The 24,278-nt window shown below is 39.1% G+C and overlaps 1 protein-coding gene across 1 annotated transcript in view; it reads left to right on the forward strand.

Annotated features, from left to right (window-relative positions):
• Window positions 1-4,882, forward strand: part of opn5 (opsin 5) — a 67,213-nt gene extending 62,331 nt beyond the window's left edge. The window contains exons 5-8 of the mRNA XM_005753862.1: window positions 502-672; window positions 2,708-3,042; window positions 3,143-3,378; window positions 4,808-4,882. Coding sequence (XP_005753919.1) covers window positions 502-672; window positions 2,708-3,042; window positions 3,143-3,378; window positions 4,808-4,874 — 809 coding nt within the window. The 3' untranslated portion in view covers window positions 4,875-4,882. The remainder of the gene's footprint in view (window positions 1-501; window positions 673-2,707; window positions 3,043-3,142; window positions 3,379-4,807) is intronic.
• The last annotated feature ends 19,396 nt before the right edge of the window (window positions 4,883-24,278 follow it).

The following is a 24,278-nucleotide window of genomic DNA, read 5'->3' on the forward strand; positions in this document are numbered from 1 at the left end:
GCTCAACTTCTTGCCGGTATGCAGACTCATCACCATCTTGAATGAGGCCAATGACAGTGGTGTCATCTGCAAACTTTAGGAGTTTGACAGCCGAGTTCTTGGAGGTGCAGTCGTTAGTGTAGAGGGAGAACAGTAGTGGTGAGAGGACACATCCTTGAGGGGCACCAATACTACTTGCATTCAACATTGCTTCAAGCAGTTTCTTCTATCTTTTGCTCTCCTACATCCAGTCATGTTTCTGATCTGCAGCTATTTAGCTCTGTTGTGATATGTTCCACAAGGTTTTCTCCCTGAAAAAATAGAATGTATGTTTCAATATGCTACATGTTGTCTGTTTACCATTTTCAACCAAATATTTCTCTTTGTCCCATCCCACTCCAACACTACCTTCTTTTATGATCTTTGTCTTCATCCTTTTTCTCTGCCCACACACTCTCTTTTTCTGTTCCATTTCCCTTTCACTTCTCCTTCTACTCTGTCTCCTATTTTTTTTCCTCACAGTGACAGGAAAGCCCTTTTTCATTGTGTCTAGTTTATCCCACCGCTGGCTGTTTGGCTGGGAGGGATGTCGATTCTATGGCTGGGCAGGCTTCTTCTTTGGATGTGGGAGCCTCATCACAATGACTGTGGTCAGCCTGGACCGGTATCTCAAGATTTGCCATCTCCGATATGGTGCGTAACTAACAACTCAGCAAATTTTCATAAAAATCAGATGTTCATATACACTTACATACTTTAAAGGGAACCAAAGTATTTTGCCAGTATCTCAGAATTAAAAATACCCTGACTGGGAGAGCAACATGGGGTTAGTATCTTGCCCAAGGATATTTGGCATGCAGACTAGGGGTAAGCCAGGAATCGAACCACCAAGCTTCCGAGCAGTGGGTGACCTGCTCTGCCGCCTGAGCTACAGCCACCCCTGTAAACATACAAAAAGACGTACAAAAAAAAAATGAACAGAAAATGAGTGGCTGTTGCTTGAATCTTATTCGACAGATTTTACCTAACCAAACAAAAGCAGATGCAACCACCAGGTACTTACTTAATTTTCCAGTATGCTTATAAATTCACCAGTATGCTTATAAATTCACCACATAACAAGACATCCATCCTTTTTTCTCCGTTTTATCTCTGTAATTTTTTTTTATAATTGATCTTTTTCTCATACTGAGGCTGCTGGCTTGTGACTAGCTCTGAGCTTTAGCCTCTTAAAATGTAAATTTTTATATGGTTGAGGTAATATAAGTTTCTGATTAGGTTTATTGTTGAATGTGTTTATGATGGACCCCCTGCAAATAACTGTAATAAATGCTTTCAGTCACAGTTACAATGCTAATTTCATTTAACATGTACAGATGTTGCAAACCTGGAATATGTACAGTGGTCCCTCGCTATAACACGGTTCACCTTTCGCGGCCTCGTTGTTTCGCAGATTTTTTTTGTGCAATTATGCATGTTGTTTTTGTTGGTTTGTTTTACAGCGCATGGTGTTCTGGGTACTGATTGGCTGTAGACCATTGTCAATCAATCTCGTGCTGTGTCTCCTGTACAGTACAGAATGTGTTCAGCTTGTCAAATTTACATAAATATTTGATCGCTAGCAGTGTGTTTCTGAAGTGCTGTACTGTATGTTTGTAAGTTTTATGTCCAACAAACACAACGTCAACGAAACGTTTTTCACCGTCAAAGGCACCTGGGGTGAAAAGTGTGAACATTTCCATGCCTGTCTGAGAAAAGTGTATAAAGTGTGTAGTGAGGAATTTTACAGCCTTAAAACATCTATAATAATTGTAAAAAAATGGCTCTACTTCGCGGATTTCACTTGTCGCGGGTTATTTTTTAGAACGTAACTCCTATGATAAACAAGGGACCACTGAATTTGTTGATTTTCATGTAAAAAAGATATGAATAGGTCTGCAGTCTAGATCCAAACCTGTGACTATAACTACGTATTTAAATGATCACAATTTAATAAAAGGAGTTATTCCTGAATCACTGGCCATTTCTTGACAAGGTTTAGATTTACCTTCACATGAGTTATAGGCCATAAATGATGCTCTAACAAAACATCTGTAAGCCTGTATTGCACAAATATCTAGGTTCATGATCTACTGTAAGTGCTCCTGTTACTTTTTAATTTCCATTCAGTTCCCACACTATTATAGTGTACATTACTATAATGGTGTGGGAACCCCCCATCATAAACATCAGATTAAGGGGGGCTCCCCATCATCTGATCCCTGCAGTGTTTTGTGAAACAAAACAGCGCAGCACTCCACTGCACTGCTTTGTGAAGGGATGGGGCTTTTAGCCTCCAGAGTATAGTATTTGTTATTAGCCTATAACCACAGTTAAGCCGTTATAACACTGTATTGTAATTCTTTTAAATTAAATTCCTTTTCAGTCATTCATAGTCAAACACAATAATACAAATGTGTAAGATCCCAGAATTAAAATATTCCACTACAGTAGTTTAATACTTTTTTTTTGTTTACTGATGTCAACAACATACCTTTTGATGTGAAGAGTCATTGACTACAGATGATTATTTTTTTTAATACTCAGTATTTTTCTAGGAATTTTTGTAAGTCTCTTACTACATCTAATGCTCTGAATCCTTTTCACTTGTGGCATAGAAAATTGGTCTGGCAGTCAAAATGTACCATTTAACCAACATTAGTCTTGGGGTTTCTTTCTCCAATCCTAGGTGCATGGCTAAAACGCCACCACGCGTTCCTGTGCCTGGCCTTTGTATGGGTGTATGCAGCCTTCTGGGCCACAATGCCCCTGGTGGGCTGGGGAAATTATGCTCCGGAGCCCTTTGGGACCTCTTGTACCCTGGACTGGTGGTTGGCTCAAGCCTCAGTGTCTGGCCAGAGCTTCGTCATGGCCATTTTGTTCTTCTGTCTTATACTCCCTGCAGGGATGATTGTCTTCTCTTATGTTATGATCATCTTCAAGGTCAAGTCATCTGCTAAAGAAATTTCACATTATGATGCACGCATCAAAAACAGCCACACCCTTGAGATGAAACTGACAAAGGTAGGTCCAACATTAATGATCATGGAAGTGGAACAAAGAGCAAAGATTTTTGAGTGCTACTCAGTCCAAATTTATGATCAGAATATAATTTTGTGTCCAGGTGGCAATGGTGATCTGCACAGGCTTCTTGATAGCCTGGATCCCTTATGCAGTGGTGTCAGTGGTGTCAGCATTTGGTGAGCCAGACTCAGTGCCCATCCCTGTGTCTGTTGTTCCTACGTTGCTGGCCAAATCCTCCGCAATGTACAATCCCATTATCTACCAGCTTGTGGACCTGAAAATCTCAGCCTCCTGTTTTAAGGTTATGAAGAAACAAAGGCATTTTAGAAAGTCAAGGTAAAACTAGCCTTTATACATACATAAAGACATTTTCTGAAATGTTTTAGCAGTGGGAAAAATTTTCCTTGATGCTTTCTGCTAGAAAACAATCTTTAGCCCAGAACAGATCATGGTTATAGGATTTCACCCTTTCAAAAACCTCTTTTGGAGTCGAACAAAGCCTTGGCAATCAGGATTCAAAGAAAATAATCTGTGCTCAAAACTATTTCCAGAAAAGTGTTTAGCACAAAATATAGGATTAATGCTGAGGCCTTGAGATTAGTCAGCAACCCTCTGGCAACCTCCGGTCACTGGGAGAGAATGTGTATTCATTGACTGGGAGAAATCCCAGATCCCAAATCAAAGAGTATGGTGCACCTGAAATCTCCTTGCAATTGCTTTGGTGACTAGCGGATTGCTGTCAATGATAGTTTGCATGGCACATACCAGCCTGTCTGCCATGCCATGCCAGCCTGTCTGTAAAACTTAGTAACTAATCAGCAAGCAGCAGCAAGAAACTTGGAAATATGTGATGAAAACTGGAAACAAAAGACCATGAAGACCATTTACCATGAAAATCAATGTTGGACCTTATGAAATTTGTTGGTTACAGCGGTAAGGGTACAAGCAACTATGGGCAACCTCAGCAACCTACTACTAGTGATCAAAACAATCACAGGGAGATTTTTGCAATGTATTCTGTTTTTGACCAGTTTCATGTAGTGACAGGAACCGCCCCCAATCACCTGCCAGCTGGCCACATCTGGAACATTAGATTTTTCCCTAGTAATCAGTGCTTATTAGAGGGCCAGTGACTGGTTTCTAGGCCTGAGTGACTAGGTCATAGCAATCTATTTCACAGCACTACACAGAAAAGCAACCTTTAGCAACAACTTACAGTTGGTCAGGGAATACTCATTTTTCTCTTGTGACCTGTGGTTTCTAGGTGGTCTGGTTGCCCACTGACCTCTAGGTTTGTGTGATTGGGGCCTTAGGTTTTGGAGCAACCTCTATAAGGTTAGGAATGAGTTTTATTTTAGCCACATGCTAAATAGGTACATTTCATAAAGTAGAGACGCAAGCCTTTAGGGATTGCGTCAGGAAGGGCATCTGGTGTAAAAAATCAGATCATATATGTGGAACTACCTGTTTAGCTGCCCCCCTTATGTACTTGGGGGCAGCTAAAAGAAGCTAGTTAAACTTTCAGATAATATCCCAAATCTTTTGATTATAGTTTTTATTGTTGAAACCTTTTGCATTTGGGTGTTTCAAATTGACAGAAAAGTGGACATTAACCAAACCGAAGCCAACCCTACTGGTAAACAATGACCTTAGATAGTTTAAAAGTTTTATACTTAAAGGTTTGCTTCACAATTTTTATTTTTTGCTTGTATATTGGTGAGCTTTTTTGGTCTGACTATTCTATCATATGTTCACATCTCTGCAGGTTCTATGCCATCTCTGGCTCATTAAAAGAAACACCACCAGCCAAAGAAGTCCACATTGAAGTGTGAGACAAATGTGAAGCTACATGACTTCTTTTTACCGCTTCTATTTTGGACAGTTGGACTTGTTCCCTGTCCTATGTGCTCTACCAATCACTCTCGACATTTTCTGTCACATTATGGACTGCATACATTTGTTCCCAATTATCACAGCTTGGTTTTGCACCCACACCGGATATCCATGTAACCCTCAGCTCCCAACTTCTTACTTGGAAAACATCTTTCCTATGTGGTGTTCTTCCCATGTGGTCACTTGAATGGTGTTGTTTTACATTGGCAGTGTGCATGTGATAAACCCACTCTTTCAGCTCCCCCCTCATTATTACAGACACATTGTTTGTCAATGTTATTAGCAAACAATGCACATCTTACTGACTTACCAGCATTTTTGCTACCAGCTCTTCGCCACTGTCAACCCAAAACTTAAGATATACCATTTTTGGTGGAGAAAAAAAAGGTAAAACTATTACAAATATTTCAAAGGTTTAATTTAAGCATATTTCATATGCTCAACTGCAATTTAACACTGCAACAACCTTGGCACATGTAAGTCATGTGCCAGTGTGGCCTCAAGCTCAAAGTATCTTTACTGTTGTCCTTCGTACTCTTACATGTGTGGCTTCTATACTGTAAATATATATCAAAAGCAAAAGGTACTGGATCACCTTACTTTCTATGTTTTCTTCAGCTTTTTACTACACAGAACCGTTTATGTCACTTTGATTCATAAAAGTAGTTAAAGTAACATTGTTACTTTTAAAACAAAGCCAATTTATCTAATTGTAGTGAATTTTTACATAAACCAATCATTTAAAGTGACAACACCTAAAGTTTTTTTTAGTTCTATTTTTCAATATTGTGGTAATGGGCACAGAAATAATAATAGTTAAATCAGGGACCATTTTTATTGTGTTCATTGTTGGGTGTCTTTTTTGCTAATGCAAGAAATAACAGGATTCATTAAAGAGTAATGCTGAGAATCAGATTTTTAAAAAAAATCTTGTACATGTGTAATAAGTATGAAATTATAGCTCAGAGGCAATGAGCTTTATCTTAGCAGAACAACAAGTAACACTACTACTACTTGTTTAATCCAGGTACCAGTTCATAAGTCAAAGGTGATAAATTATTGTTTCTTGGGCAGTTGTGTACTAAAACCAATTGTAACATTTGTTAAAGATGTAGTTTGAGATTTCAATTAGTCAGCTTTTGATTTCTCTGTAGACTAGATTTTCAACTTTTAGACTTTTCATCTAGCCTTTTCTTCTTGACTGCATTTATTTGTACATTTGTGTTAAGCTAATTTTGTTTCTCAATTGTAGCTTCATACTTATAGATAAACGAGAGTGACATCTCTCAGTTGACTGAGAAGACGTCTAATTTAAGCATCGTGTGAGACAGTGCTATTGCTGGCAGTTAATTGGCTAGCTAGCAATTGCTTGCTTGCCATTGCTACTTATATGCTAATGGCATTGCATCCAAGCATTGGGAAGTCATTTATATCTAACTCTGTGAGTTCTAAGTCATTATCAGTGATGACCTTAGTCATGCTTGTGTATTCCTTCCCTTAGCATAGCCAAATACCTACCCAAAGAGATATAAACATGGTACCATGAATCTCCCATTAGGCCCCAGAGGGTGAAAAACTGTCTATGCGTTTTTCAAAAATTATGACTAGAAGCATGTTGCTATCAGCAATCTTCTCAACTTGGGTGTATTTGGTTTATTATTTTATGTTTCTGCACATACTTGAGGTCTCTCATTTATGAAAATGTTTATGGAATTTATGTTTAAAGGTCACATGTATGTTTCAGGATGGAATATAACCAATGGTTAGAAATGTGCTTTACTTGTTTTAGCATTAATAGCTTACACAGCTTAACTCCACAATAGCTACTTGGTTATGGGTGAAGGAATGAGACTGAAATGGTTGATTCTCCACTGGCAAACACAGGATCTCTTTGATGCTCTGAACATTCAACGGCAGAATCACCTGGAAATGAAATAGATCGAGTGGGTGGAATCAGATCTGCTTGCATCATTAGAGTAAATCAAATTTCACTGTGCTGGCAAACAAAGATGGAGACAAAGTGGTTGATCGATTGATAATATGAGTCTTACACCTGATGAAAGTCCTCATAATGAAGTGTTAATTATCTTTTGAGATGGGCTGAGGTATCATTTCTGATTAAATAAATCTAATAATTATGATAAATAGATTACTAATTCGCAGATTGTTGCTAAAGTCTTGCATGTCAGGCATACTTGAAGTCTGTATCTTCATATTTTGACATATTTATAACATTTGTTAATTTTTTAGAATGAAGATTATAGTTATGGCTAATGACCTTTACATTTTTTGCGTTAAAAAAGTACTATAGCAGTTAGGGCTGGGCCATATTACAGGGAGTGCAGAATTATTAGGCAAGTTGTATTTTTGAGGAATAATTTTATTATTGAACAACAACCATGTTTTCAATGAACCCAAAAAACTCATTAATATCAAAGCTGAATGTTTTTGGAAGTAGTTTTTAGTTTGAGCTATTTTAGGGGGATATCTGTGTGTGCAGGTGACTATTACTGTGCATAATTATTAGGCAACTCAACAAAAAACAAATATATACCCATTTCAATTATTTATTTTTACCAGTGAAACCAATATAACATCTCCACATTCACAAATATACATTTCTGACATTCAAAAACAAAACAAAAACAAATCAGCGACCAATATAGCCACCTTTCTTTGCAAGGACACTCAAAAGCCTGCCATCCATGGATTCTGTCAGTGTTTTGATCTGTTCACCATCAACATTGCGTGCAGCAGCAACCACAGCCTCCCAGACACTGTTCAGAGAGGTGTACTGTTTTCCCTCCTTGTAAATTTGATGATGGACCACAGGTTCTCAATGGGGTTCAGATCAGGTGAAAAAGGAGGCCATGTCATTAGTTTTTCTTCTTTTATACCCTTTCTTGCCAGGCACGCTGTGGAGTACTTGGACGCGTGTGATGGAGCATTGTCCTGTATGAAAATCATGTTCATCTTGAAGGATGCAGACTTCTTCCTGTACCACTGCTTGAAGAAGGTGTCTTCCAGAAACTGGCAGTAGGACTGGGAGTTGAGCTTGACTCCATCCTCAACCCGAAAAGGCCTCACAAGCTCATCTTTGATGATACCAGCCCAAACCAGTACTCCACCTCCACCTTGCTGGCGTCTGAGTCGGACTGGAGCTCTCTGCCCTTTACCAATCCAGCCACGGGCCCATCCATCTGGCCCATCAAGACTCACTCTCATTTCATCAGTCCATAAAACCTTAGAAAAATCAGTCTTGAGATATTTCTTGGCCCAGTCTTGACGTTTCAGCTTGTGTGTCTTGTTCAGTGGTGGTCGTCTTTCAGCCTTTCTTACCTTGGCCATGTCTCTGAGTATTGCACACCTTGTGCTTTTGGGCACTCCAGTGATGTTGCAGCTCTGAAATATGGCCATACTCAGAGACATATTGAAATATTGACCCTTTTTGCCAAGGGAAAGGACGTTACTTAATAATTATGCACACCTGATATAGGGTGTTGATGTCATTAGACCACACCCCTTCTCATTACAGAGATGCACATCACCTAATATGCTTAATTGGCTTTCGAGCCTATACAGCTTGGAGTAAGACAACATGCATGAAGAGGATGATGTGGACAAAATACTCATTTGCCTAATAATTCTGCACTCCCTGTATACCGTTCACGGTAATACCGGTACAATGTTAGGCAACGATAAGAAAATAAAATATCGCGATAGAATATGGGTAAAAGGCGCATGCGCAGTGCTTTTGTTTTCATACACATGGCTGAAAAAGCATGGCGGAAACGGAGAATAAGAAGGGAGAAAGCGGATCGTTGAGTGAAACGGATGAATCAGAATTGGTTTGTAAAAATGGTGCAACTTCAGTGGTGTGGAACTGGTTTGGTGTTTGTCCGTCAAATACACACCTAAGCACTTTTTTTTTGTAGAACATGCAAGCGGGCAGTCGTTATTGCCGTATTTGTCGGACTAAGGTGCTCGTAAATCTGGGAGTAATCTGGGTCCTAAACTCCGTCAAACGAACACTGCAGCATCACTGAGAGTTAAAAACTGTCTAAATTCTTTCATCTTTAATAAAACGATCAGCATTGCTGCTTTACCAGACGTAACTATGAAGTTTAACATCCAGGCATCCATGAAAACAGAATTTATTACATTTAACAGAGTTAGAAGTTAGCAGGAAGTTAGCAGAAGTTAGCTCGCTAGTTTTGCTAGTTACCTAAGCATGATATAGCATGTTCTGACTGAGAGATTTCTGAAAAAATTCAAACGTACAGCTCTGCTATCATTTCCAACATAAATGAAGACAGGAAACTAAACAGCAGTGACATTTGTAAGGTTAGTGAAGTTGGGCTAGCTGGTATATAATGATGTGCTACGTGATCGCTAGCGACACAGCTATGTTAGCATAACATAAACAGTGAAGCTGGAGGATGAACGCTCACTTTTCCACTCGATAAAAGTTAACGTGAAGGTTCCTGATAGTTAGAGACAAATGCAATCGCATGGCAGGATGCTGTAAACGGACCAAACTTCAGTCAGGAATTAATGGTACAGAAGTGGAGGAAGCAAGAAGAATGAGTTGAATTAAGTTTGATTTATCTGACTGCTTTGTTCCGCTTAATGTGTCTTATAATCCTGTGCACTTTATGGTCCGAAAAATATGTATTTGACTTTTTTATTTGGCACACTGCAGTTTAATGTTGCAAAGCACCTGTTTTTAACTTCAGTGGATATTATACATGGTTATGCTCAGGATATGTCAGCCCTTTTCTACTGGAAATGTTTTTTGGTTAAACTTTCAGCAAAGAATTTGCATTTGCACTGTTAAATTTTTATATAGGTTTAATGCACATAAAAAACAGCTGCTTGTTTAAGTGAAAATAAATGGATGGGCTTTTTTTTGCGCTAGTAATGTTGTGGAGTTGTATTTTGCCTCGCATCAATTATATTGTCAGTTATATCGTTATCGCAAATTTTCAAATCTATATCGTGATAAATATTTTTGGCCATATCGCTCTGCTCTACTAGCAGTTTTGAAAAGGACTTGTCTTGGCTTATTTACATTGACATGTTACAAAATGGCATTTACTATTTTGTTGTTTTTACCTTTAATGTATGACTTTAAGAGCTAATTATGTATGTCTCTTATCGTGGTTAATGTAGCAGATTCCTGAGCAAAATAGCAAAAAAAAAAAAAAAGTTATAGATCAGTTGCTGGATTCTGGAACCTCGCTTTGACTTATAGGTACCTTTTAGTTTTTAGGGCTTTAATTTAACAGATCACCAAAAGTTGGATTGTGGTAAAAATAAATAAATAAAAATGTTTACTAAAGCAAAAATGCCTTACATCAAAAATAAAGGGATGCGGGTGGTATGGGACACCATGCAGAGACTCAGCAGCCACTTTCTCTTCCAGTCTATAATTAAATGCACATAGTGTTTTTAACGCTGGTTTCTTGCTTTGAGAAACTTACATTCTTGGATTCATTTTCTGTGTTTCCTCTTTAGCCACATAAATGTTATTTACCTTACATTGCAAGATGTAATGTGGAGTTTTCCTTTATAGAACAGCTTTATCTTTAAAGCTACTGATTCTAAATGTATGTATTTTAGGTTTTAAAATTTGCTAAAGAGATTTTAAAGAAATTAATTTTTACTCAATAGAATTTGAAGAAATAAGCTGCTCTGACTTAATGTTCGAAACATCTGTGTATTCTATCAACACAATAGTCAATCATCTGAAGTTGAACTAGAGCTGGGCCATATTTCAGTGTAAAAGCCAATTTTACCACAAGATTTTGCAGTTTGTGAGGTGAGTCAAAGCAAGTTGTTAAGACATATTATTTAGAATGGGCTAGGAAAAGTCAAAGCCCCTCAATGAACTGGGAGAAGAATTAAAAAGAAACATGTAAAGTTAAAAGAACAGCCGCACACGTCCGTTGGTGGTAAACATTTTTGTCAGAATTTGCAGATGATGGTTACAAAAATGACCTTTAAAGGTGGTTAGTTTCACCCATAACCAATATGCTGGTCACGTTTAGGAGCTGGCTAAAAAAAAAACGATCACAAGTTCACTTAACCTTTGGTCAAATTGTGTCACTTCAGCAAAGGAAAAAAATCAATTTTAACATGGATTTATAAATGTTTAAATGCAGTTTTATAAAATATGTAAAACTGAGCCGGTTTGTTTTTTAACAGGCAGAGATGACTTTGACTGTATAAGAAACTTCTGAAAGCACTGGGTTTTTTATGTGTGTGTACATGTTTACTGTTGTTCAAGTGACATACAGGAAGTGCAGAATTATTAGGCAAGTTGTATTTTTGAGGAATAATTTTATTATTGAACAACAACCATGTTCTCAACGAACCCAAAAAACTCATAAATATCAAAGCTGAATGTTTTTGGAAGTAGTTTTTAGTTTGTTTTTACTTTTAGCTATTTTAGGGGGATATCTGTTTGTGCAGGTGACTATTACTGTGCATAATTATTAGGCAACTTAACAAAAAACAAATATATACCCATTTCAATTATTTATTTTTACCAGTAAAACCAATATAACATCTCCACATTCACAAATATACATTTCTGACATTCAAAAACAAAACAAAAACAAATCAGCGACCAATATAGCCACCTTTCTTTGCAAGGACACTCAAAAGCCTGCCATCCATGGATTCTGTCAGTGTTTTGATCTGTTCACCATCAACATTGCGTGCAGCAGCAACCACAGCCCACTGTTCAGAGAGGTGTACTGTTTTCCCTCCTTGTAAATCTCACATTTGATGATGGACCACAGGTTCTCAATGGGGTTCAGGTCAGGTGAACAAGGAGGCCATGTCATTAGTTTTTCTTCTTTTATACCCTTTCTTGCCAGGCACGCTGTGGAGTACTTGGACGCGTGTGATGGAGCATTGTCCTGCATGAAAATCATGTTCTTGAAGGATGCAGACTTCTTCCTGTACCACTGCTTGAAGAAGGTGTCTTCCAGAAACTGGCAGTAGGACTGGGAGTTGAGCTTGACTCCATCCTCAACCCGAAAAGGCCTCACAAGCTCATCTTTGATGATACCAGCCCAAACCAGTACTCCACCTCCACCTTGCTGGCGTCTGAGTCGGACTGGAGCTCTCTGCCCTTTACCAATCCAGCCACGGGCCCATCCATCTGGCCCATCAAGACTCACTCTCATTTCATCAGTCCATAAAACCTTAGAAAAATCAGTCTTGAGATATTTCTTGGCCCAGTCTTGACGTTTCAGCTTGTGTGTCTTGTTCAGTGGTGGTCGTCTTTCAGCCTTTCTTACCTTGGCCATGTCTCTGAGTATTGCACACCTTGTGCTTTTGGGCACTCCAGTGATGTTGCAGCTCTGAAATATGGCCAAACTGGTGGCAAGTGGCATCTTGGCAGCTGCACGCTTGACTTTTCTCAGTTCATGGGCAGTTAATTTGCGCCTTGGTTTTTCCACACACTTCTTGCGACCCTGTTGACTATTTTGAATGAAACGCTTGATTGTTCGATGATCACGCTTCACAAGCTTTGCAATTTTGAGACTGCTGCATCCCTCTGCAAGATATCGCACTATTTTTGACTTTTCCGAGCCTGTCAAGTCCTTCTTTTGACCCATTTTGCCAAAGGAAAGGAAGTTGCCTAATAATTATGCACACCTGATATAGGGTGTTGATGTCATTAGACCACACCCCTTCTCATTACAGAGATGCACATCACCTAATATGCTTAATTGGTAGTAGGCCTTCGAGCCTATACAGCTTGGAGTAAGACAACATGCATGAAGAGGATGATGTGGACAAAATACTCATTTGCCTAATAATTCTGCACCCCCTGTATTTGACCCTTTTGTTTCACAATGTTCAGTCCAATGTTGTGCTCAACAAAAACACGCCAGTGTCAATCACAGTTAGCTTCTCTACAAGTCATCTAAATATGGCACATGTAGAGCTAGAAAGCTGAAAGCCAATAAATGAGGTTTACCACTCACAGAATGTACCTATTTTATTACTTATTTTCTTTTTAATCAAGTCTTTATAACTAGACCATTTTTAAGTTCAGAACACAGAGAAAACTAGTATAATTAACTGTATAAATTTTACAGTTTGAGCAACCCAATCCGGTCAAATCCAATCAAGGCGTTCTTTTATACGATTGGATGTAGGGGACTGCATTGTATTTTTGTATTTTAATGTATTTTTATATTGTGCATAACCAGCTGCACTTTACAATATATATTCTTGATAAAATCTTCACAGAGGTATTCAAAACGTGGTGTATATTGCAGGCTGTTGTATTAGATTACCTTTGGTTCTCCTTTGTTCTCAGTTTCCTCGGTATGTTTTTAGCTCCCTACCTGCATCTATAAATGCTTGTTGAATTTATGAATTATTTGACTTATAGTGTACATATTACATTGGCTTAAATTTATTTAAATACTTTTGAGAGAACTGTTTTATTTCTTCATTCCTCTTTTTGTTTTTGAAAAGATGTTGTGATTTCAGTTGTGTCTGCATGGGTGAGTTTTCTTTAAGAGTCAGGAATGATCCAGCTGATGATTATGCACAGAGAAAAATTCGAATACAGGTTGTCATCTGGTTGCCCCTCAGTTCATGTGTAAGATCTTTCGTATCCATTACGAAGTTTGCAAATGAATTATTTGAAATCCTGAATGCTGGGAATGGAGCCTGGCCTGTCGGATAATGATGACTGTATTGGTGTCTTGTTTGGCTTAGAGATAAATCTCAGGTATTGGCTGTTAGTTGTTTTAGTGTTTTGCTAGACTTTTCAGAATGGGGTCAAAATGTGTAAATTGTATTGCAGAAAGAACAGGGAATTTGAAACGTTTGAATGTTTGTAATGCAGTTTATTGGCACACAGTAAAATATAGATGTAATGTGGTTTTGAGCAAGTAACAGAACTAAAACTACATTAAAAAGTCAAAACAACATTAAATCAATTGATAAAGATGAAAAACGGTTATCAGTATTACTACTACTACTAATAATGATAATACCAGAGCAAAATATTCAGAAATTGAGATATTTTTTGGCAGTAATGAGACACCATACATAAGGCACATGTGGTTATTTTGTCTGTGTGGTTTGACTACCTTCAAAACTCTACAGTGGGAAAGATTACCTTTATCTTATGCCAATGTCAGTAGAATTTGTAGGTTTACTATATTCATTTTTAGTCTAACTTAAATTTAAAAGCCCAACTTAAATTATTTTTATTTCTTTTATTTTTCTGTCTCAAATTGTGATTCTAATGATTCATTTCAAAAGCTCTTTAAGGTGTCAGTCACACAGACCTACAGTATAGATCATTTGGCAACCATATGGCAACCTGGGGTTCAGATGTAGATTTCACAGCGACAGTGAGCAACCTCTTGCAACTGGTTGGCAAATACTTATTTTTCTCTTGTGCAGTTTCCAACTGGTCTCTAGGTCTGTTAGTCTAATACAAACACTGTATGCACATGACACTGTGTCCTCCAAAGAAAATCAAACGTGATATAAAATGTTGCTTTTATATACATTTCTATGTCTTGTCGAAAGGCTCACATATAGTGCCCAAAAAGTTGATTCCATTGATCTGAACATCAGTGGAAGAAATGTTTCAGTCATTGTGCAAATGTACTGTTTATAAGGTTGGGAAAACCTGCAGTCAGCTGAGACTGAAGAAGTCACTTGGATGAGTGACGAAACGTTTCTCCCACTGTAAACGATGACCAGATGAACAGAATCAACTTTTGGAAATTTCCGTACCTGGATGATTGAGCATGCATCAAGACTAGGGATGGGTACCGGTATCGGTTCTGACATAAACGGTAGTAACCAGACCGAAAAGCAGTGCACATTTCGGTGCTTTATTTCGGTGTTTTTTTTTCCTGAGATGTCACAGACTTTGGATTCTAGCCAATCATTTTACCTTTGTGAGCGTAGTAGGCGGGCCCCGGTTCGTACGTTCTTTTAGAGCAGAGCTACAGATTAAAAATCGACCCGGAGTTAGCAACATCCCCCAAAAACCTGAAGATTAGAGTCCTGGCCCCTAGCCTGCCCTGGATGATGATGGCATGGCATGTTTTTGGACAAAGTTGGTGTTTTTTCCCATTGTTTAAGCACTGCTTCCAGCCAAGAGTGATGCCATAAATCCCCTGCAGCTGCAGAAAAGGCTAACATTGTTATCTTTTTACAAGAAACAGCTGAACATGAGAGGTTTTTGGACCAATTTTGTGTTCTCCATTCTTTAAGCACCGGTTCAAGCACCGGTTCGAGCACCGTTTAAGCACCAGCACCGGTTCAAAAGTACCAGTTTGGTATTGGTATCGGATAAAACCTAAACGATACCCATCCCTAATCAAGACTCACATGTAGTGATGAGACTGTATAACAAATGTGTGTCGATAGTTCTGTGCCATTCCAGTGAGTAACAATTGTGTGTTTCAAGTGTATTGCACACTGAGTACCTTGTTTTGATTACCTGTTATATATTGCAATCATGCAGTAACTTGCAACTCTCTTGTGTTATGTGATTTCTTGAAAGATGGTGCAAATAAAGGTGGAACAGTGTATTGTGATGAAAATGTTTTTTTCCCCTCACTGTGTATATCTTTCAGCACTGCTCCCTCAGTCAAATACATTCTCTCTGCTTTGAGCGTTGACTAATGTGTGTTGAATTGTTACATTTAACAAATGACCTGCTTTGCATTCTGAAGATGTGAGAAGTTTCAGATGAACAGAGTAGATGATTTCAGTTTTCCAATATCTATGAGCAGCTATCAAATCCAAGTTCAGCTCTTTAAACGATATCCAGATCTCATGAAATATTGAGGGAACATTTGGCTATGAAACTCATTTTTAGTCAATTGTCCAATTACATCTGAACATAGAGGACTATGTACAGTGGCTTGCAAAAGTATTCAGCCCCCTTGAATTTTTCCACATTGTGTCACATTACAGCCACAAACATGAATCAATTTTATTGGAATTCCACGTGAAAGACCAATACAAAGTGGTGTACACGTTAGTAGTGGAATGAAAATCATACATGATTCCAAATATATTTTACAAATAACTGAAAAGTGGGATGTGCATAATTATTTAGCCCCCTTTGGTCTGAGTGCAGTCAGTTGCCCATAGATATTGCCTGATGAGTGCTAATGACTAAATAGAGTGCACCTGTGTGTAATCTAATGTCAGTACAAATACAGCTGCTCTGTGACGGCCTCAGAGGTTGTCTAAGAAAATATTGGGAGCAACAACACCATGAAGTCCAAAGAACTCACAGGACAGGACAGGGCTACAAAAGCAGGCTTAGGCTACAAAAAGATTTCCCAAGCCTTGAACATCCCACGGAGCACTGTTCAAGCGATCATTCAGAAATGGAAGGAGTATGGCACAACTGTAAACCTACCAAGACAAGGCCGTCCACCTAAACTCACAGGCCGAACAAGGAGAGCGCTGATCAGAAATGCAGCCAAGAAGCCCATGGTGAGCTCTCTGTTATTGTTATTGTTATTGACTGGACCATGTCTGATCAATAACCCTCTATAACTCACTGGTGATTTGTGAACATAAATCTTCCTGAAATGGACTACTTGGCAGACTAAACTCTAAAAGCTTCTGCCATTGACCTGATGACACCAGTGAGAAATGCTGTGTACAAAATCAAAATTAGGTTAAAGGAATTAGAGCTAGCTAAGCGAAGGAATGTGTGCTTGTCTAAAAACCAAGGAAACCAATCAGGGCAAAGAAGTTCATACTGTACCACTTGGGATTGAGAGTCTTATGGTCAGCATAAGTCTCCTGCTAATACTCGTGTTACTGCATGACTGAATGTGACATAAACCAAATCTAAATGACATCTGCAGTATGTGTCTTGGTGATGCAAAATATACTGCTCTGAGCTTAAGGAGGGATAGTTTCCTACAACTTGAGCATACTGAGCACAATGTGACTTTAAGAAACATACAGTCCTGTGAAAAACTCATCATAACTCTCCACTGGCTCCTGGTCAAGCCACACATTACTTACAAGATCCTACTTGTTACTTATAAATCCCTCAATGCTCTGGCTCCTCAACACCTGTCTGACCAGCTGCATCCACACAGGCTCTGACACTATGGTCCTCAGCTATGGGTTTGGTACCTGTCCCTTGGACCAACATCTATACCTTTTGAGGACAGAGCTTTCACTGTGGCAGACCCCACCCTCTACACCTCTCTCCTATTTGAATCTGTACGGTAACCTTTTGTTTTTATATACTCTTTTGTAAAAAAATTATTGGGTTTCTTGAAAGGTGCGTTACAAATCTTCATCATCATCATAATAATTGGTAGATTTGTGCCAAGTTTTAACTGTCAGTAGATGGCCATAGAAGTGACTTTGACCTGGTGTAGTTCATGATAAACTCTGTGACTGCAAGATGCTCTGGTCCTCTGGCTGCAAAACAGATTCCATCACTCCGTTATCACCGTGCTTGACAGTAAGAGGTATTTGTGCTAACATTCTGTGTTTGGTTTTCTCTAAGTGTGGTACTGTGCATTAAGGCCAAACCTCTCCGCTTTGGTCCAAAGGAAATTTTTCAAGTGGTGTGGTTTGTTCAGATGCAACTTTGCAAACCTAAATCATGCCGCCATCATCTTTTCGGATGGAAGTGACTTTCACAAACTTGAATACTCTAGTCATTTTCTCTGATTTGGTGATTAGTGATTTAGTATATGTGATATGTTGAATTGAGGGGCAATTTTACCATTTATGCCTCAGATGGCAAAGGACACATTATACATTTCTCTGAGACCTCAGAGGTAAACTCATTGATTTTGGAATTTCTGACTAATTCTGTATTCTCATGAAGTAATTTAACCATATCCAAATCAAAGCCCTCCGCACCCCTTGTTCTCTGAGCAAACAAATATGTCCATTTTTTCCAGCTCGGCCTCTGGCTTGATTCTTTAATATCTATATCTTGAGAAAAAGTAACCTGTTTTCTGTGCACTCTCATTATAATTCTATCATAACCTCTGAAAACATAATGCTACCTGCAATACAGTTGTTGTGTGGCAATAGTGTGCAGAATGTCTGTGTTTGAGCAAAAGTTATTTAGTGTGTAAACTAAAGAAAATAATGGGGTGCTACCCCTCAGCCTCCAGTAGATGCACCTATTTGGATTTGGAAAATCCTCGGTCTTTCCTGATTCATTGTGTTCACAAAATTTCAGAAAACCTGACCTTTGACCTTGAGATCAGGGTCAGAGTCAAAGTTGTCTGAGATTTTTAGTAGATTTGTCTGTGATAAGAATGTTACAATCCCACATTGCCTTTTTCTTGCGTTAACATATTCACAAGATGTTCAGCGATGTGATGGGTTTTGAACTCATCTGAGATTTTGTAGATGCACCTATCACTACATCGTGTTGTTCTCAAGTTATCAATTTCACAAACGTGAGCGTCCAGGACAACACCCTATCAGCCTATTACGGATGAGGGGTAAAAAAGGTCCAACAAATTGTTGTACACACAGAGAAAGAAACAACAATTATATGCAAGCACTTTGGTGACAGTGGGAAGGAAAAACTCCCTTTCAACAGTAAGAAACCTCCGGCAGAACCAGGCTCAGGGAGGGGCGGCCATCTGCCGTAACCGGTCAGGGTATAACAAGGTAGACAGGATAAAAGACATGCTGTGGAAGAGAAGCGGAGATTAATACCAAGTATGATTCAATACAGAGAGGTCTATTAACATATAGTGAGTGAGAAAGGTGGCAAAGAAGAAATACTCAGGGCATTATGGGAATCCCCCAGCAGCCTACACCTATAGCAGCATATCTAAGGGACGATTCAGGGTCACATGATACAGCCCCAACTATAAGTTTTAAGCCTAATCTTAATAGTAGAGATAGTGTCTGCCTCTCAAATCCAAACTGGAAGCTGGTTCCATAGAAGAGGAGCCTGAAAACTAAAGGCTTTGCTGCCCATTATACTTTTAAATACTCTAGAAACAACAAGTAAGCTGCAGTGTGAGAGCAAAGTGTTCTAATGGGATGATATGGTACTATAAGGTCATTAAGATAAGATGGGCCCTGATTATTTAAGACCTTGTATGTGAGGAGCAGGATTTTGAATTCTGGATTTAACAGGGAGCCAATGAAGAAGCCAATATAGTAGAAATATGCTCTCTCTTTCTAGTCCCTGTCAGTATTCTTGTTGCAGCATTTAGGATTAACTGAAAGCTTTTCAGTTTTTAGGACATCCTGGTAATAATGAATTACAGTACAGCCTAGAAGTAATAAATGCATGAACTAGTTTTCAGCACAACTCTGAGGCAGAAATACAAATAATAAATAAAACAAGTCATGTCAGAGTGCTAGTTGCATTGTAAGAGGCGCAGAGTAATGATTATGAGCACAAATGTTTAAAATTCAAAGGTCTTACAACAGTCAACTTACTGGACAAAGAAAGGCAATTCCCAAAAAACAGCTACATCTAAAGTAGGTAGGTGGGTATACATATACAGAAAACATTTACATTCCATTTCTACAAGAAGCCTGTTTAGAAAATGACCACACAGTTCAATATTATTTGAGTTACCAGGGCTTTGTATACACTGCCCTCTTGTGGCCACCCAGGAGAACAACATGACCTTGTTGAGACAACAAACATTTAAATAACATAACATGTGAGGTTGTTGTTTTTTTTTGTTTTGTTTTTTTACAGCTCTTTTTGGACAAATGATCAATAAAACATACAGCACACATTAATGGGTCGCAATGGTAGAGCAGCAGTACTATAGATGAAATGCAATTTTCATATTTGGTGAAGCCATCCAGTGGGCTGGACTGGATGTTGTGGCAGCCCTGATTTGTTCCTTCACATCTGAGCCTTAGTGAACAGTTGACATACTGACCAGGTAGTGTGCAGAGGATCCACTAGGTGGTGTGATTGCTCTTCCTCTCTGAGCTCAAAAGCTGCTGATGCTCAGAAGAAGCAACTTCAGCTTCCCCAGCATGATGTCACGGTCTGGCTGGGGCAGACCGTATGTGTTGCAGAGGAGGACTCAAACGCAGACCAAAACGTGGTGTGGATTAACAAAACAAGCCGTTTATTGAGACTAGCAACGAGGGTACAAAATAATAGGGCATCGGTGAAAACTAAACAATAACCTAAACTGGGTGAACTAATAACAAAACATGAAAAACCTTAACCATAGTGAACTGACATGGGTACCTGGAGATGAGCAGACGACCTGACAACAAATGACTGAAAGCACACGGACTAAATACACACAGGATGATGAGGGAAGTGGGAACACATGGGGAAACAGCTGGCACACATGAACATAATGACGTCACCGTGGGAGAGTAAAACTGAACACGATGAACACAGAAACACCAGACCTCTTCACAATAAAACAGGAAACATAAAGAGACATAGACATGACAACCCGAACTTGACAACGTAAGACACAGACATGAAACGCATGAAGAGCAGGGGAGATTTAACATAGTTGGAAACACAAGGGGAAAATAATAAGAACTAGAAACACCTAGGCATGATAACAAATGAACTTAGGAAACCTGACGGGCTTACATAAACTAAAACTCAAAACGCTGGGTCAACAGACCCAGGATCATGACACATGACTGATAGAAAAATCTCTGTATTTCTTTAAAAGAGCTCTGAAAATGGAGCAGGAGTGTTCTCTCCCTCTAGTGATTGAATATTTTTCCATATTTTCTCTGCTGGGAGGAAAAAAAACATGAGCTGCTGTGATTTTAGGAGATATAACAGTCACATAACGGTGCTCTTCCCACAGCACCATGTGCAGTATCCTTATTCTCCACCCTTATCTCATCCGTCCCGCCTTCCAATTTCTGTGATATTGGCTCCCAGCAAGAAACCCTCCACACACCCCAACATGTTTATTATTTCATTATTTGGCTTTTCTTAAGTTGGGGGTGAAAGAAAGTAAAAGGGGAAGGAAGCCTACCCTAGAATGAATGAATGAATGTGAACCTACAGGTAGCAGTTATACTGCCTGTCTCCAATGTTGTTTTGAAGTGGCGATTGCAGCAGTACCAGCTGAAGCAGGAAGCTGGCGAGATGATAAGGAGATAAAAATCCAGGGCTTCCATGAATATTTTATTTTGGGAGAGATGGGAGAGGGTGAGAAGCAGTTTGGGCAAAAAAGAAAAAATTGTCAAATTGAGGTGCTTCAGCTGGCTTCAGCTGCTGTCTGTCTCTTTCTCTCTTCTCATCTGCTTGTCTCCTTTCCCCCAACCAGATGGACTAACTTCATTATCTAACTGCTTTTTAAAAAGCATAGACCCCTAGCATAGACCCTACTGTAGCACATGGACACAAGCAAGCAGGTGGTGTAAACCTAATGGTAAATAGAGCCTCCAGAAAAAGCTCAGAGCTCCCTTGCAGTTCATTTCTTCTGCTTGAACAACATTCTTCCACAAATGTGTTCCTTGATTTGATGTTTGGATGGTGGTGCTCAGCTGAGCTGACTTGTAGTGGCTGTGAAGGCTACAGCTGTGTGATTTGTACAGTCACCAACCATTCAGTTACCTGAAGGTCTATGTGGAAGCATCTCAATTATTTTATTTATCTCGATTATTTATTTTTTTCCTAACTATAACCTACCTAAACCCAGTTAAACTAAACTTAAGAGTGTATGAAACCATTTCTGAGACTTCTTAATGTCTTCTTAATGGGTGAGTTATACTGGAGAAGAAATAGGACAGTATCCTCCTTGTGACCAGGAAAAAAAAAATCTCCAGTGCACCTACTATTGTAATTCTGATCCAGTATCATATATAATTCTTTGTCTTTCTGATGTTTTTAACAGAAGAGTTTTTATTTATTTACCCTTGCATATATTATTTTTTGCCATAACTGCTCATCTTTATAGACTAAGAACAGATCAGTTTCACTGAAATCCAGTCTGTAGATGTGAAGATGTGCCTCAGGAGGTAAATGAAAGGAAAAACTAATTCTCTCTTACTGTGATTATAGAGGCATAAATTAGACATATTTTTATAGTTTATTTGAAGCAGATTGAACAAACTAATTCTCCATATTGCTCAACAATGTTCCATATTTTCATATTTTTATCCTTACCCAGATGCATTATATGCATGCCTTTAACTTTGATTTATGATGGGAAGCTTTGCTGAGTATACACATACCATGTGTTTCAGCAGTGTTCAACTTCCCAATTTAATCATTTCGCATTTTCACACACAAGGAAGGTGCCCAGTAAAACTTCAGCTTTTATCCATTTGTTAAAAGGTGGCAACGCTAAAGCAGTTGGTTAATTTGCTAAATGATCTCTTTATAGTTACAGTCTGATGAAGTCAGCAGCAGCTAGCTTTTGTTTCATTGCACTTCTCAAAAGATGTCAAATTTTATTTTGCCAAATTTAAGTCTTGCAATAAATTAAGTAATTGATATTGGTTGCATTTTCTGCTTCTTGTTGACGACAGTACAGCACCAGTAGTTGAGATGTGATTCCACAGGCTTGGCTGTAGAAGGTAGCATCTGTACGAAGAAAGCAGTAAAACAGAGAAGCTTACTGGCAGTCTGACTGCAGCTTACTTTTGATGGCATTAGCTTAGCCTGCAGTAACACTGTGATGTTGGTCGTTTTTGACCAGGATATATCCTTTAGTGCACACATTAAGAAAATATGTCAGACTGCATTCTTGCATTTAGGCAATGTCTCTAAAATTGGAAACATCCTGTCTCAGAGTGACGCTGAAAAACTAGTTCAGGCATTTATTACTTCTAGGCTTGACTATTGTAATTTAGGTTGTTCTAGAAGTTCCTTAAAAAGCCTAAAGTTGCTAAAACTTTGAATGTGTCCCCAAGTGCGGTCACAAAACCATCAAGCGCGACAATGAAACTGGCTCACATGATGACCGCCCTCTTCCGAGTCACCAGCCTCGGAAATCACAAGTTAACAACACAGGACTGCGACAAGCAGAAGAGATTTATTTGGGCCAAAAAACACAAGGAATAGAAATTAGAACAGTGGAAATCTGTGCTGTGGTCTGATGAGTCCAAATTTGAGATCTTTCGTTTCACCCACATGTAACAGGTATTACAATTAAATAACATGAGATATGAATTAAATTATTGTCTCGACAACTTTGGACCAGTATCAGAAAGTTCTAGGTAAGACTATAAAGCCTTGAAAGGATCAGCAGAGAAGGAACCACACGATGATATTGATTTGATTTTATGTGATTTGAATAGAAACTGTATTGAAAGTTGTAAAGTATACAAACCCTGCCTGTCTAAAGCCGGCTTCCTACAGTGCACAAACGCACATTAAAGGGTTCAAAAATAAAATCAAAACAACATCCTCTTTTCAATTAAAGAGCTTCCGCTCCTGTTGCTCAGTCCACTTCTCTTTGGAAAGAGAAATTAGAGTTCCTTGTGTGTGTGTGTGTTTCTGTCCATTGGTTCTAACACTACCCGGGTAGATTTTTAAAGTGTTAGTCTTATCTGTGTCAAGGAATGTAGTAATAGTCCTGAGGTTCGCTGAAGATGGATCCCACGGCTGGCCACACCGTACTCTAGTCCGTCTACAGTCACTCTCTTGGGATTGGCTCACCACATTGGTCTTCTCGGTGTTAAGCAGTAGGTTGTTTCTGTCGCACCAATCAGCCAGACGATCCACCTCCTCCCTGTAGGCGGCCTCATCGTTGTCACTGATGAGGCCAATCACCGTGGTGTCATCTGCAAACTTAATGATGGTGTTGGAACCATCATCAGGTCTGCAGTCGTGGGTGAAAAGGGAGTAGAGGAAAGGGCTCATCACACAGCCTTGTGGTTTATCGTGATTGTAGATGAACAGTGGTTATCCAGCCGGACATGTTGGGGGCAGTTGGTCAGTCAAGTATTGCTCAAATAACAAATTATTTTAGTTATACAATGTCTCAACCATCATGAAATAACTTGAGTTACATCACACAAGGTCTTAGTGCAACAGAAAATATACCTTATATTTACCCTTTTGGGATTAAATAAACTTATAAGATTCACTCTCCCATATTTATCCTTTTAACAGCTTGCTTTTTCTGTTCTTCTTTTTTCAGATATTTCAACCTGAATTATTTCTCAGAAAAAGGCCTATCTCCCCCTACCACCACTTCCCTGCCAGTGGCGGACTCCCTCAGACATCGGTGCGTTGGTGGTTCTTTGTGTCCGGGGATGGGCGTCCGGGTACACACCGGCTCACTCCTTGGCGGCCGCTTATCGGGGCCTGGAGCCTGGGGCTCGCTCGGGCCACTTCGGAGGTGGGGTGCCCCCGGCCTCTC

This window comes from Pundamilia nyererei, unplaced genomic scaffold (genome assembly GCF_000239375.1).
Source record: "Pundamilia nyererei isolate P.nyererei 1_Seehausen unplaced genomic scaffold, PunNye1.0 scaffold00472, whole genome shotgun sequence".
Classification (NCBI taxonomy): domain Eukaryota; kingdom Metazoa; phylum Chordata; class Actinopteri; order Cichliformes; family Cichlidae; genus Pundamilia; species Pundamilia nyererei.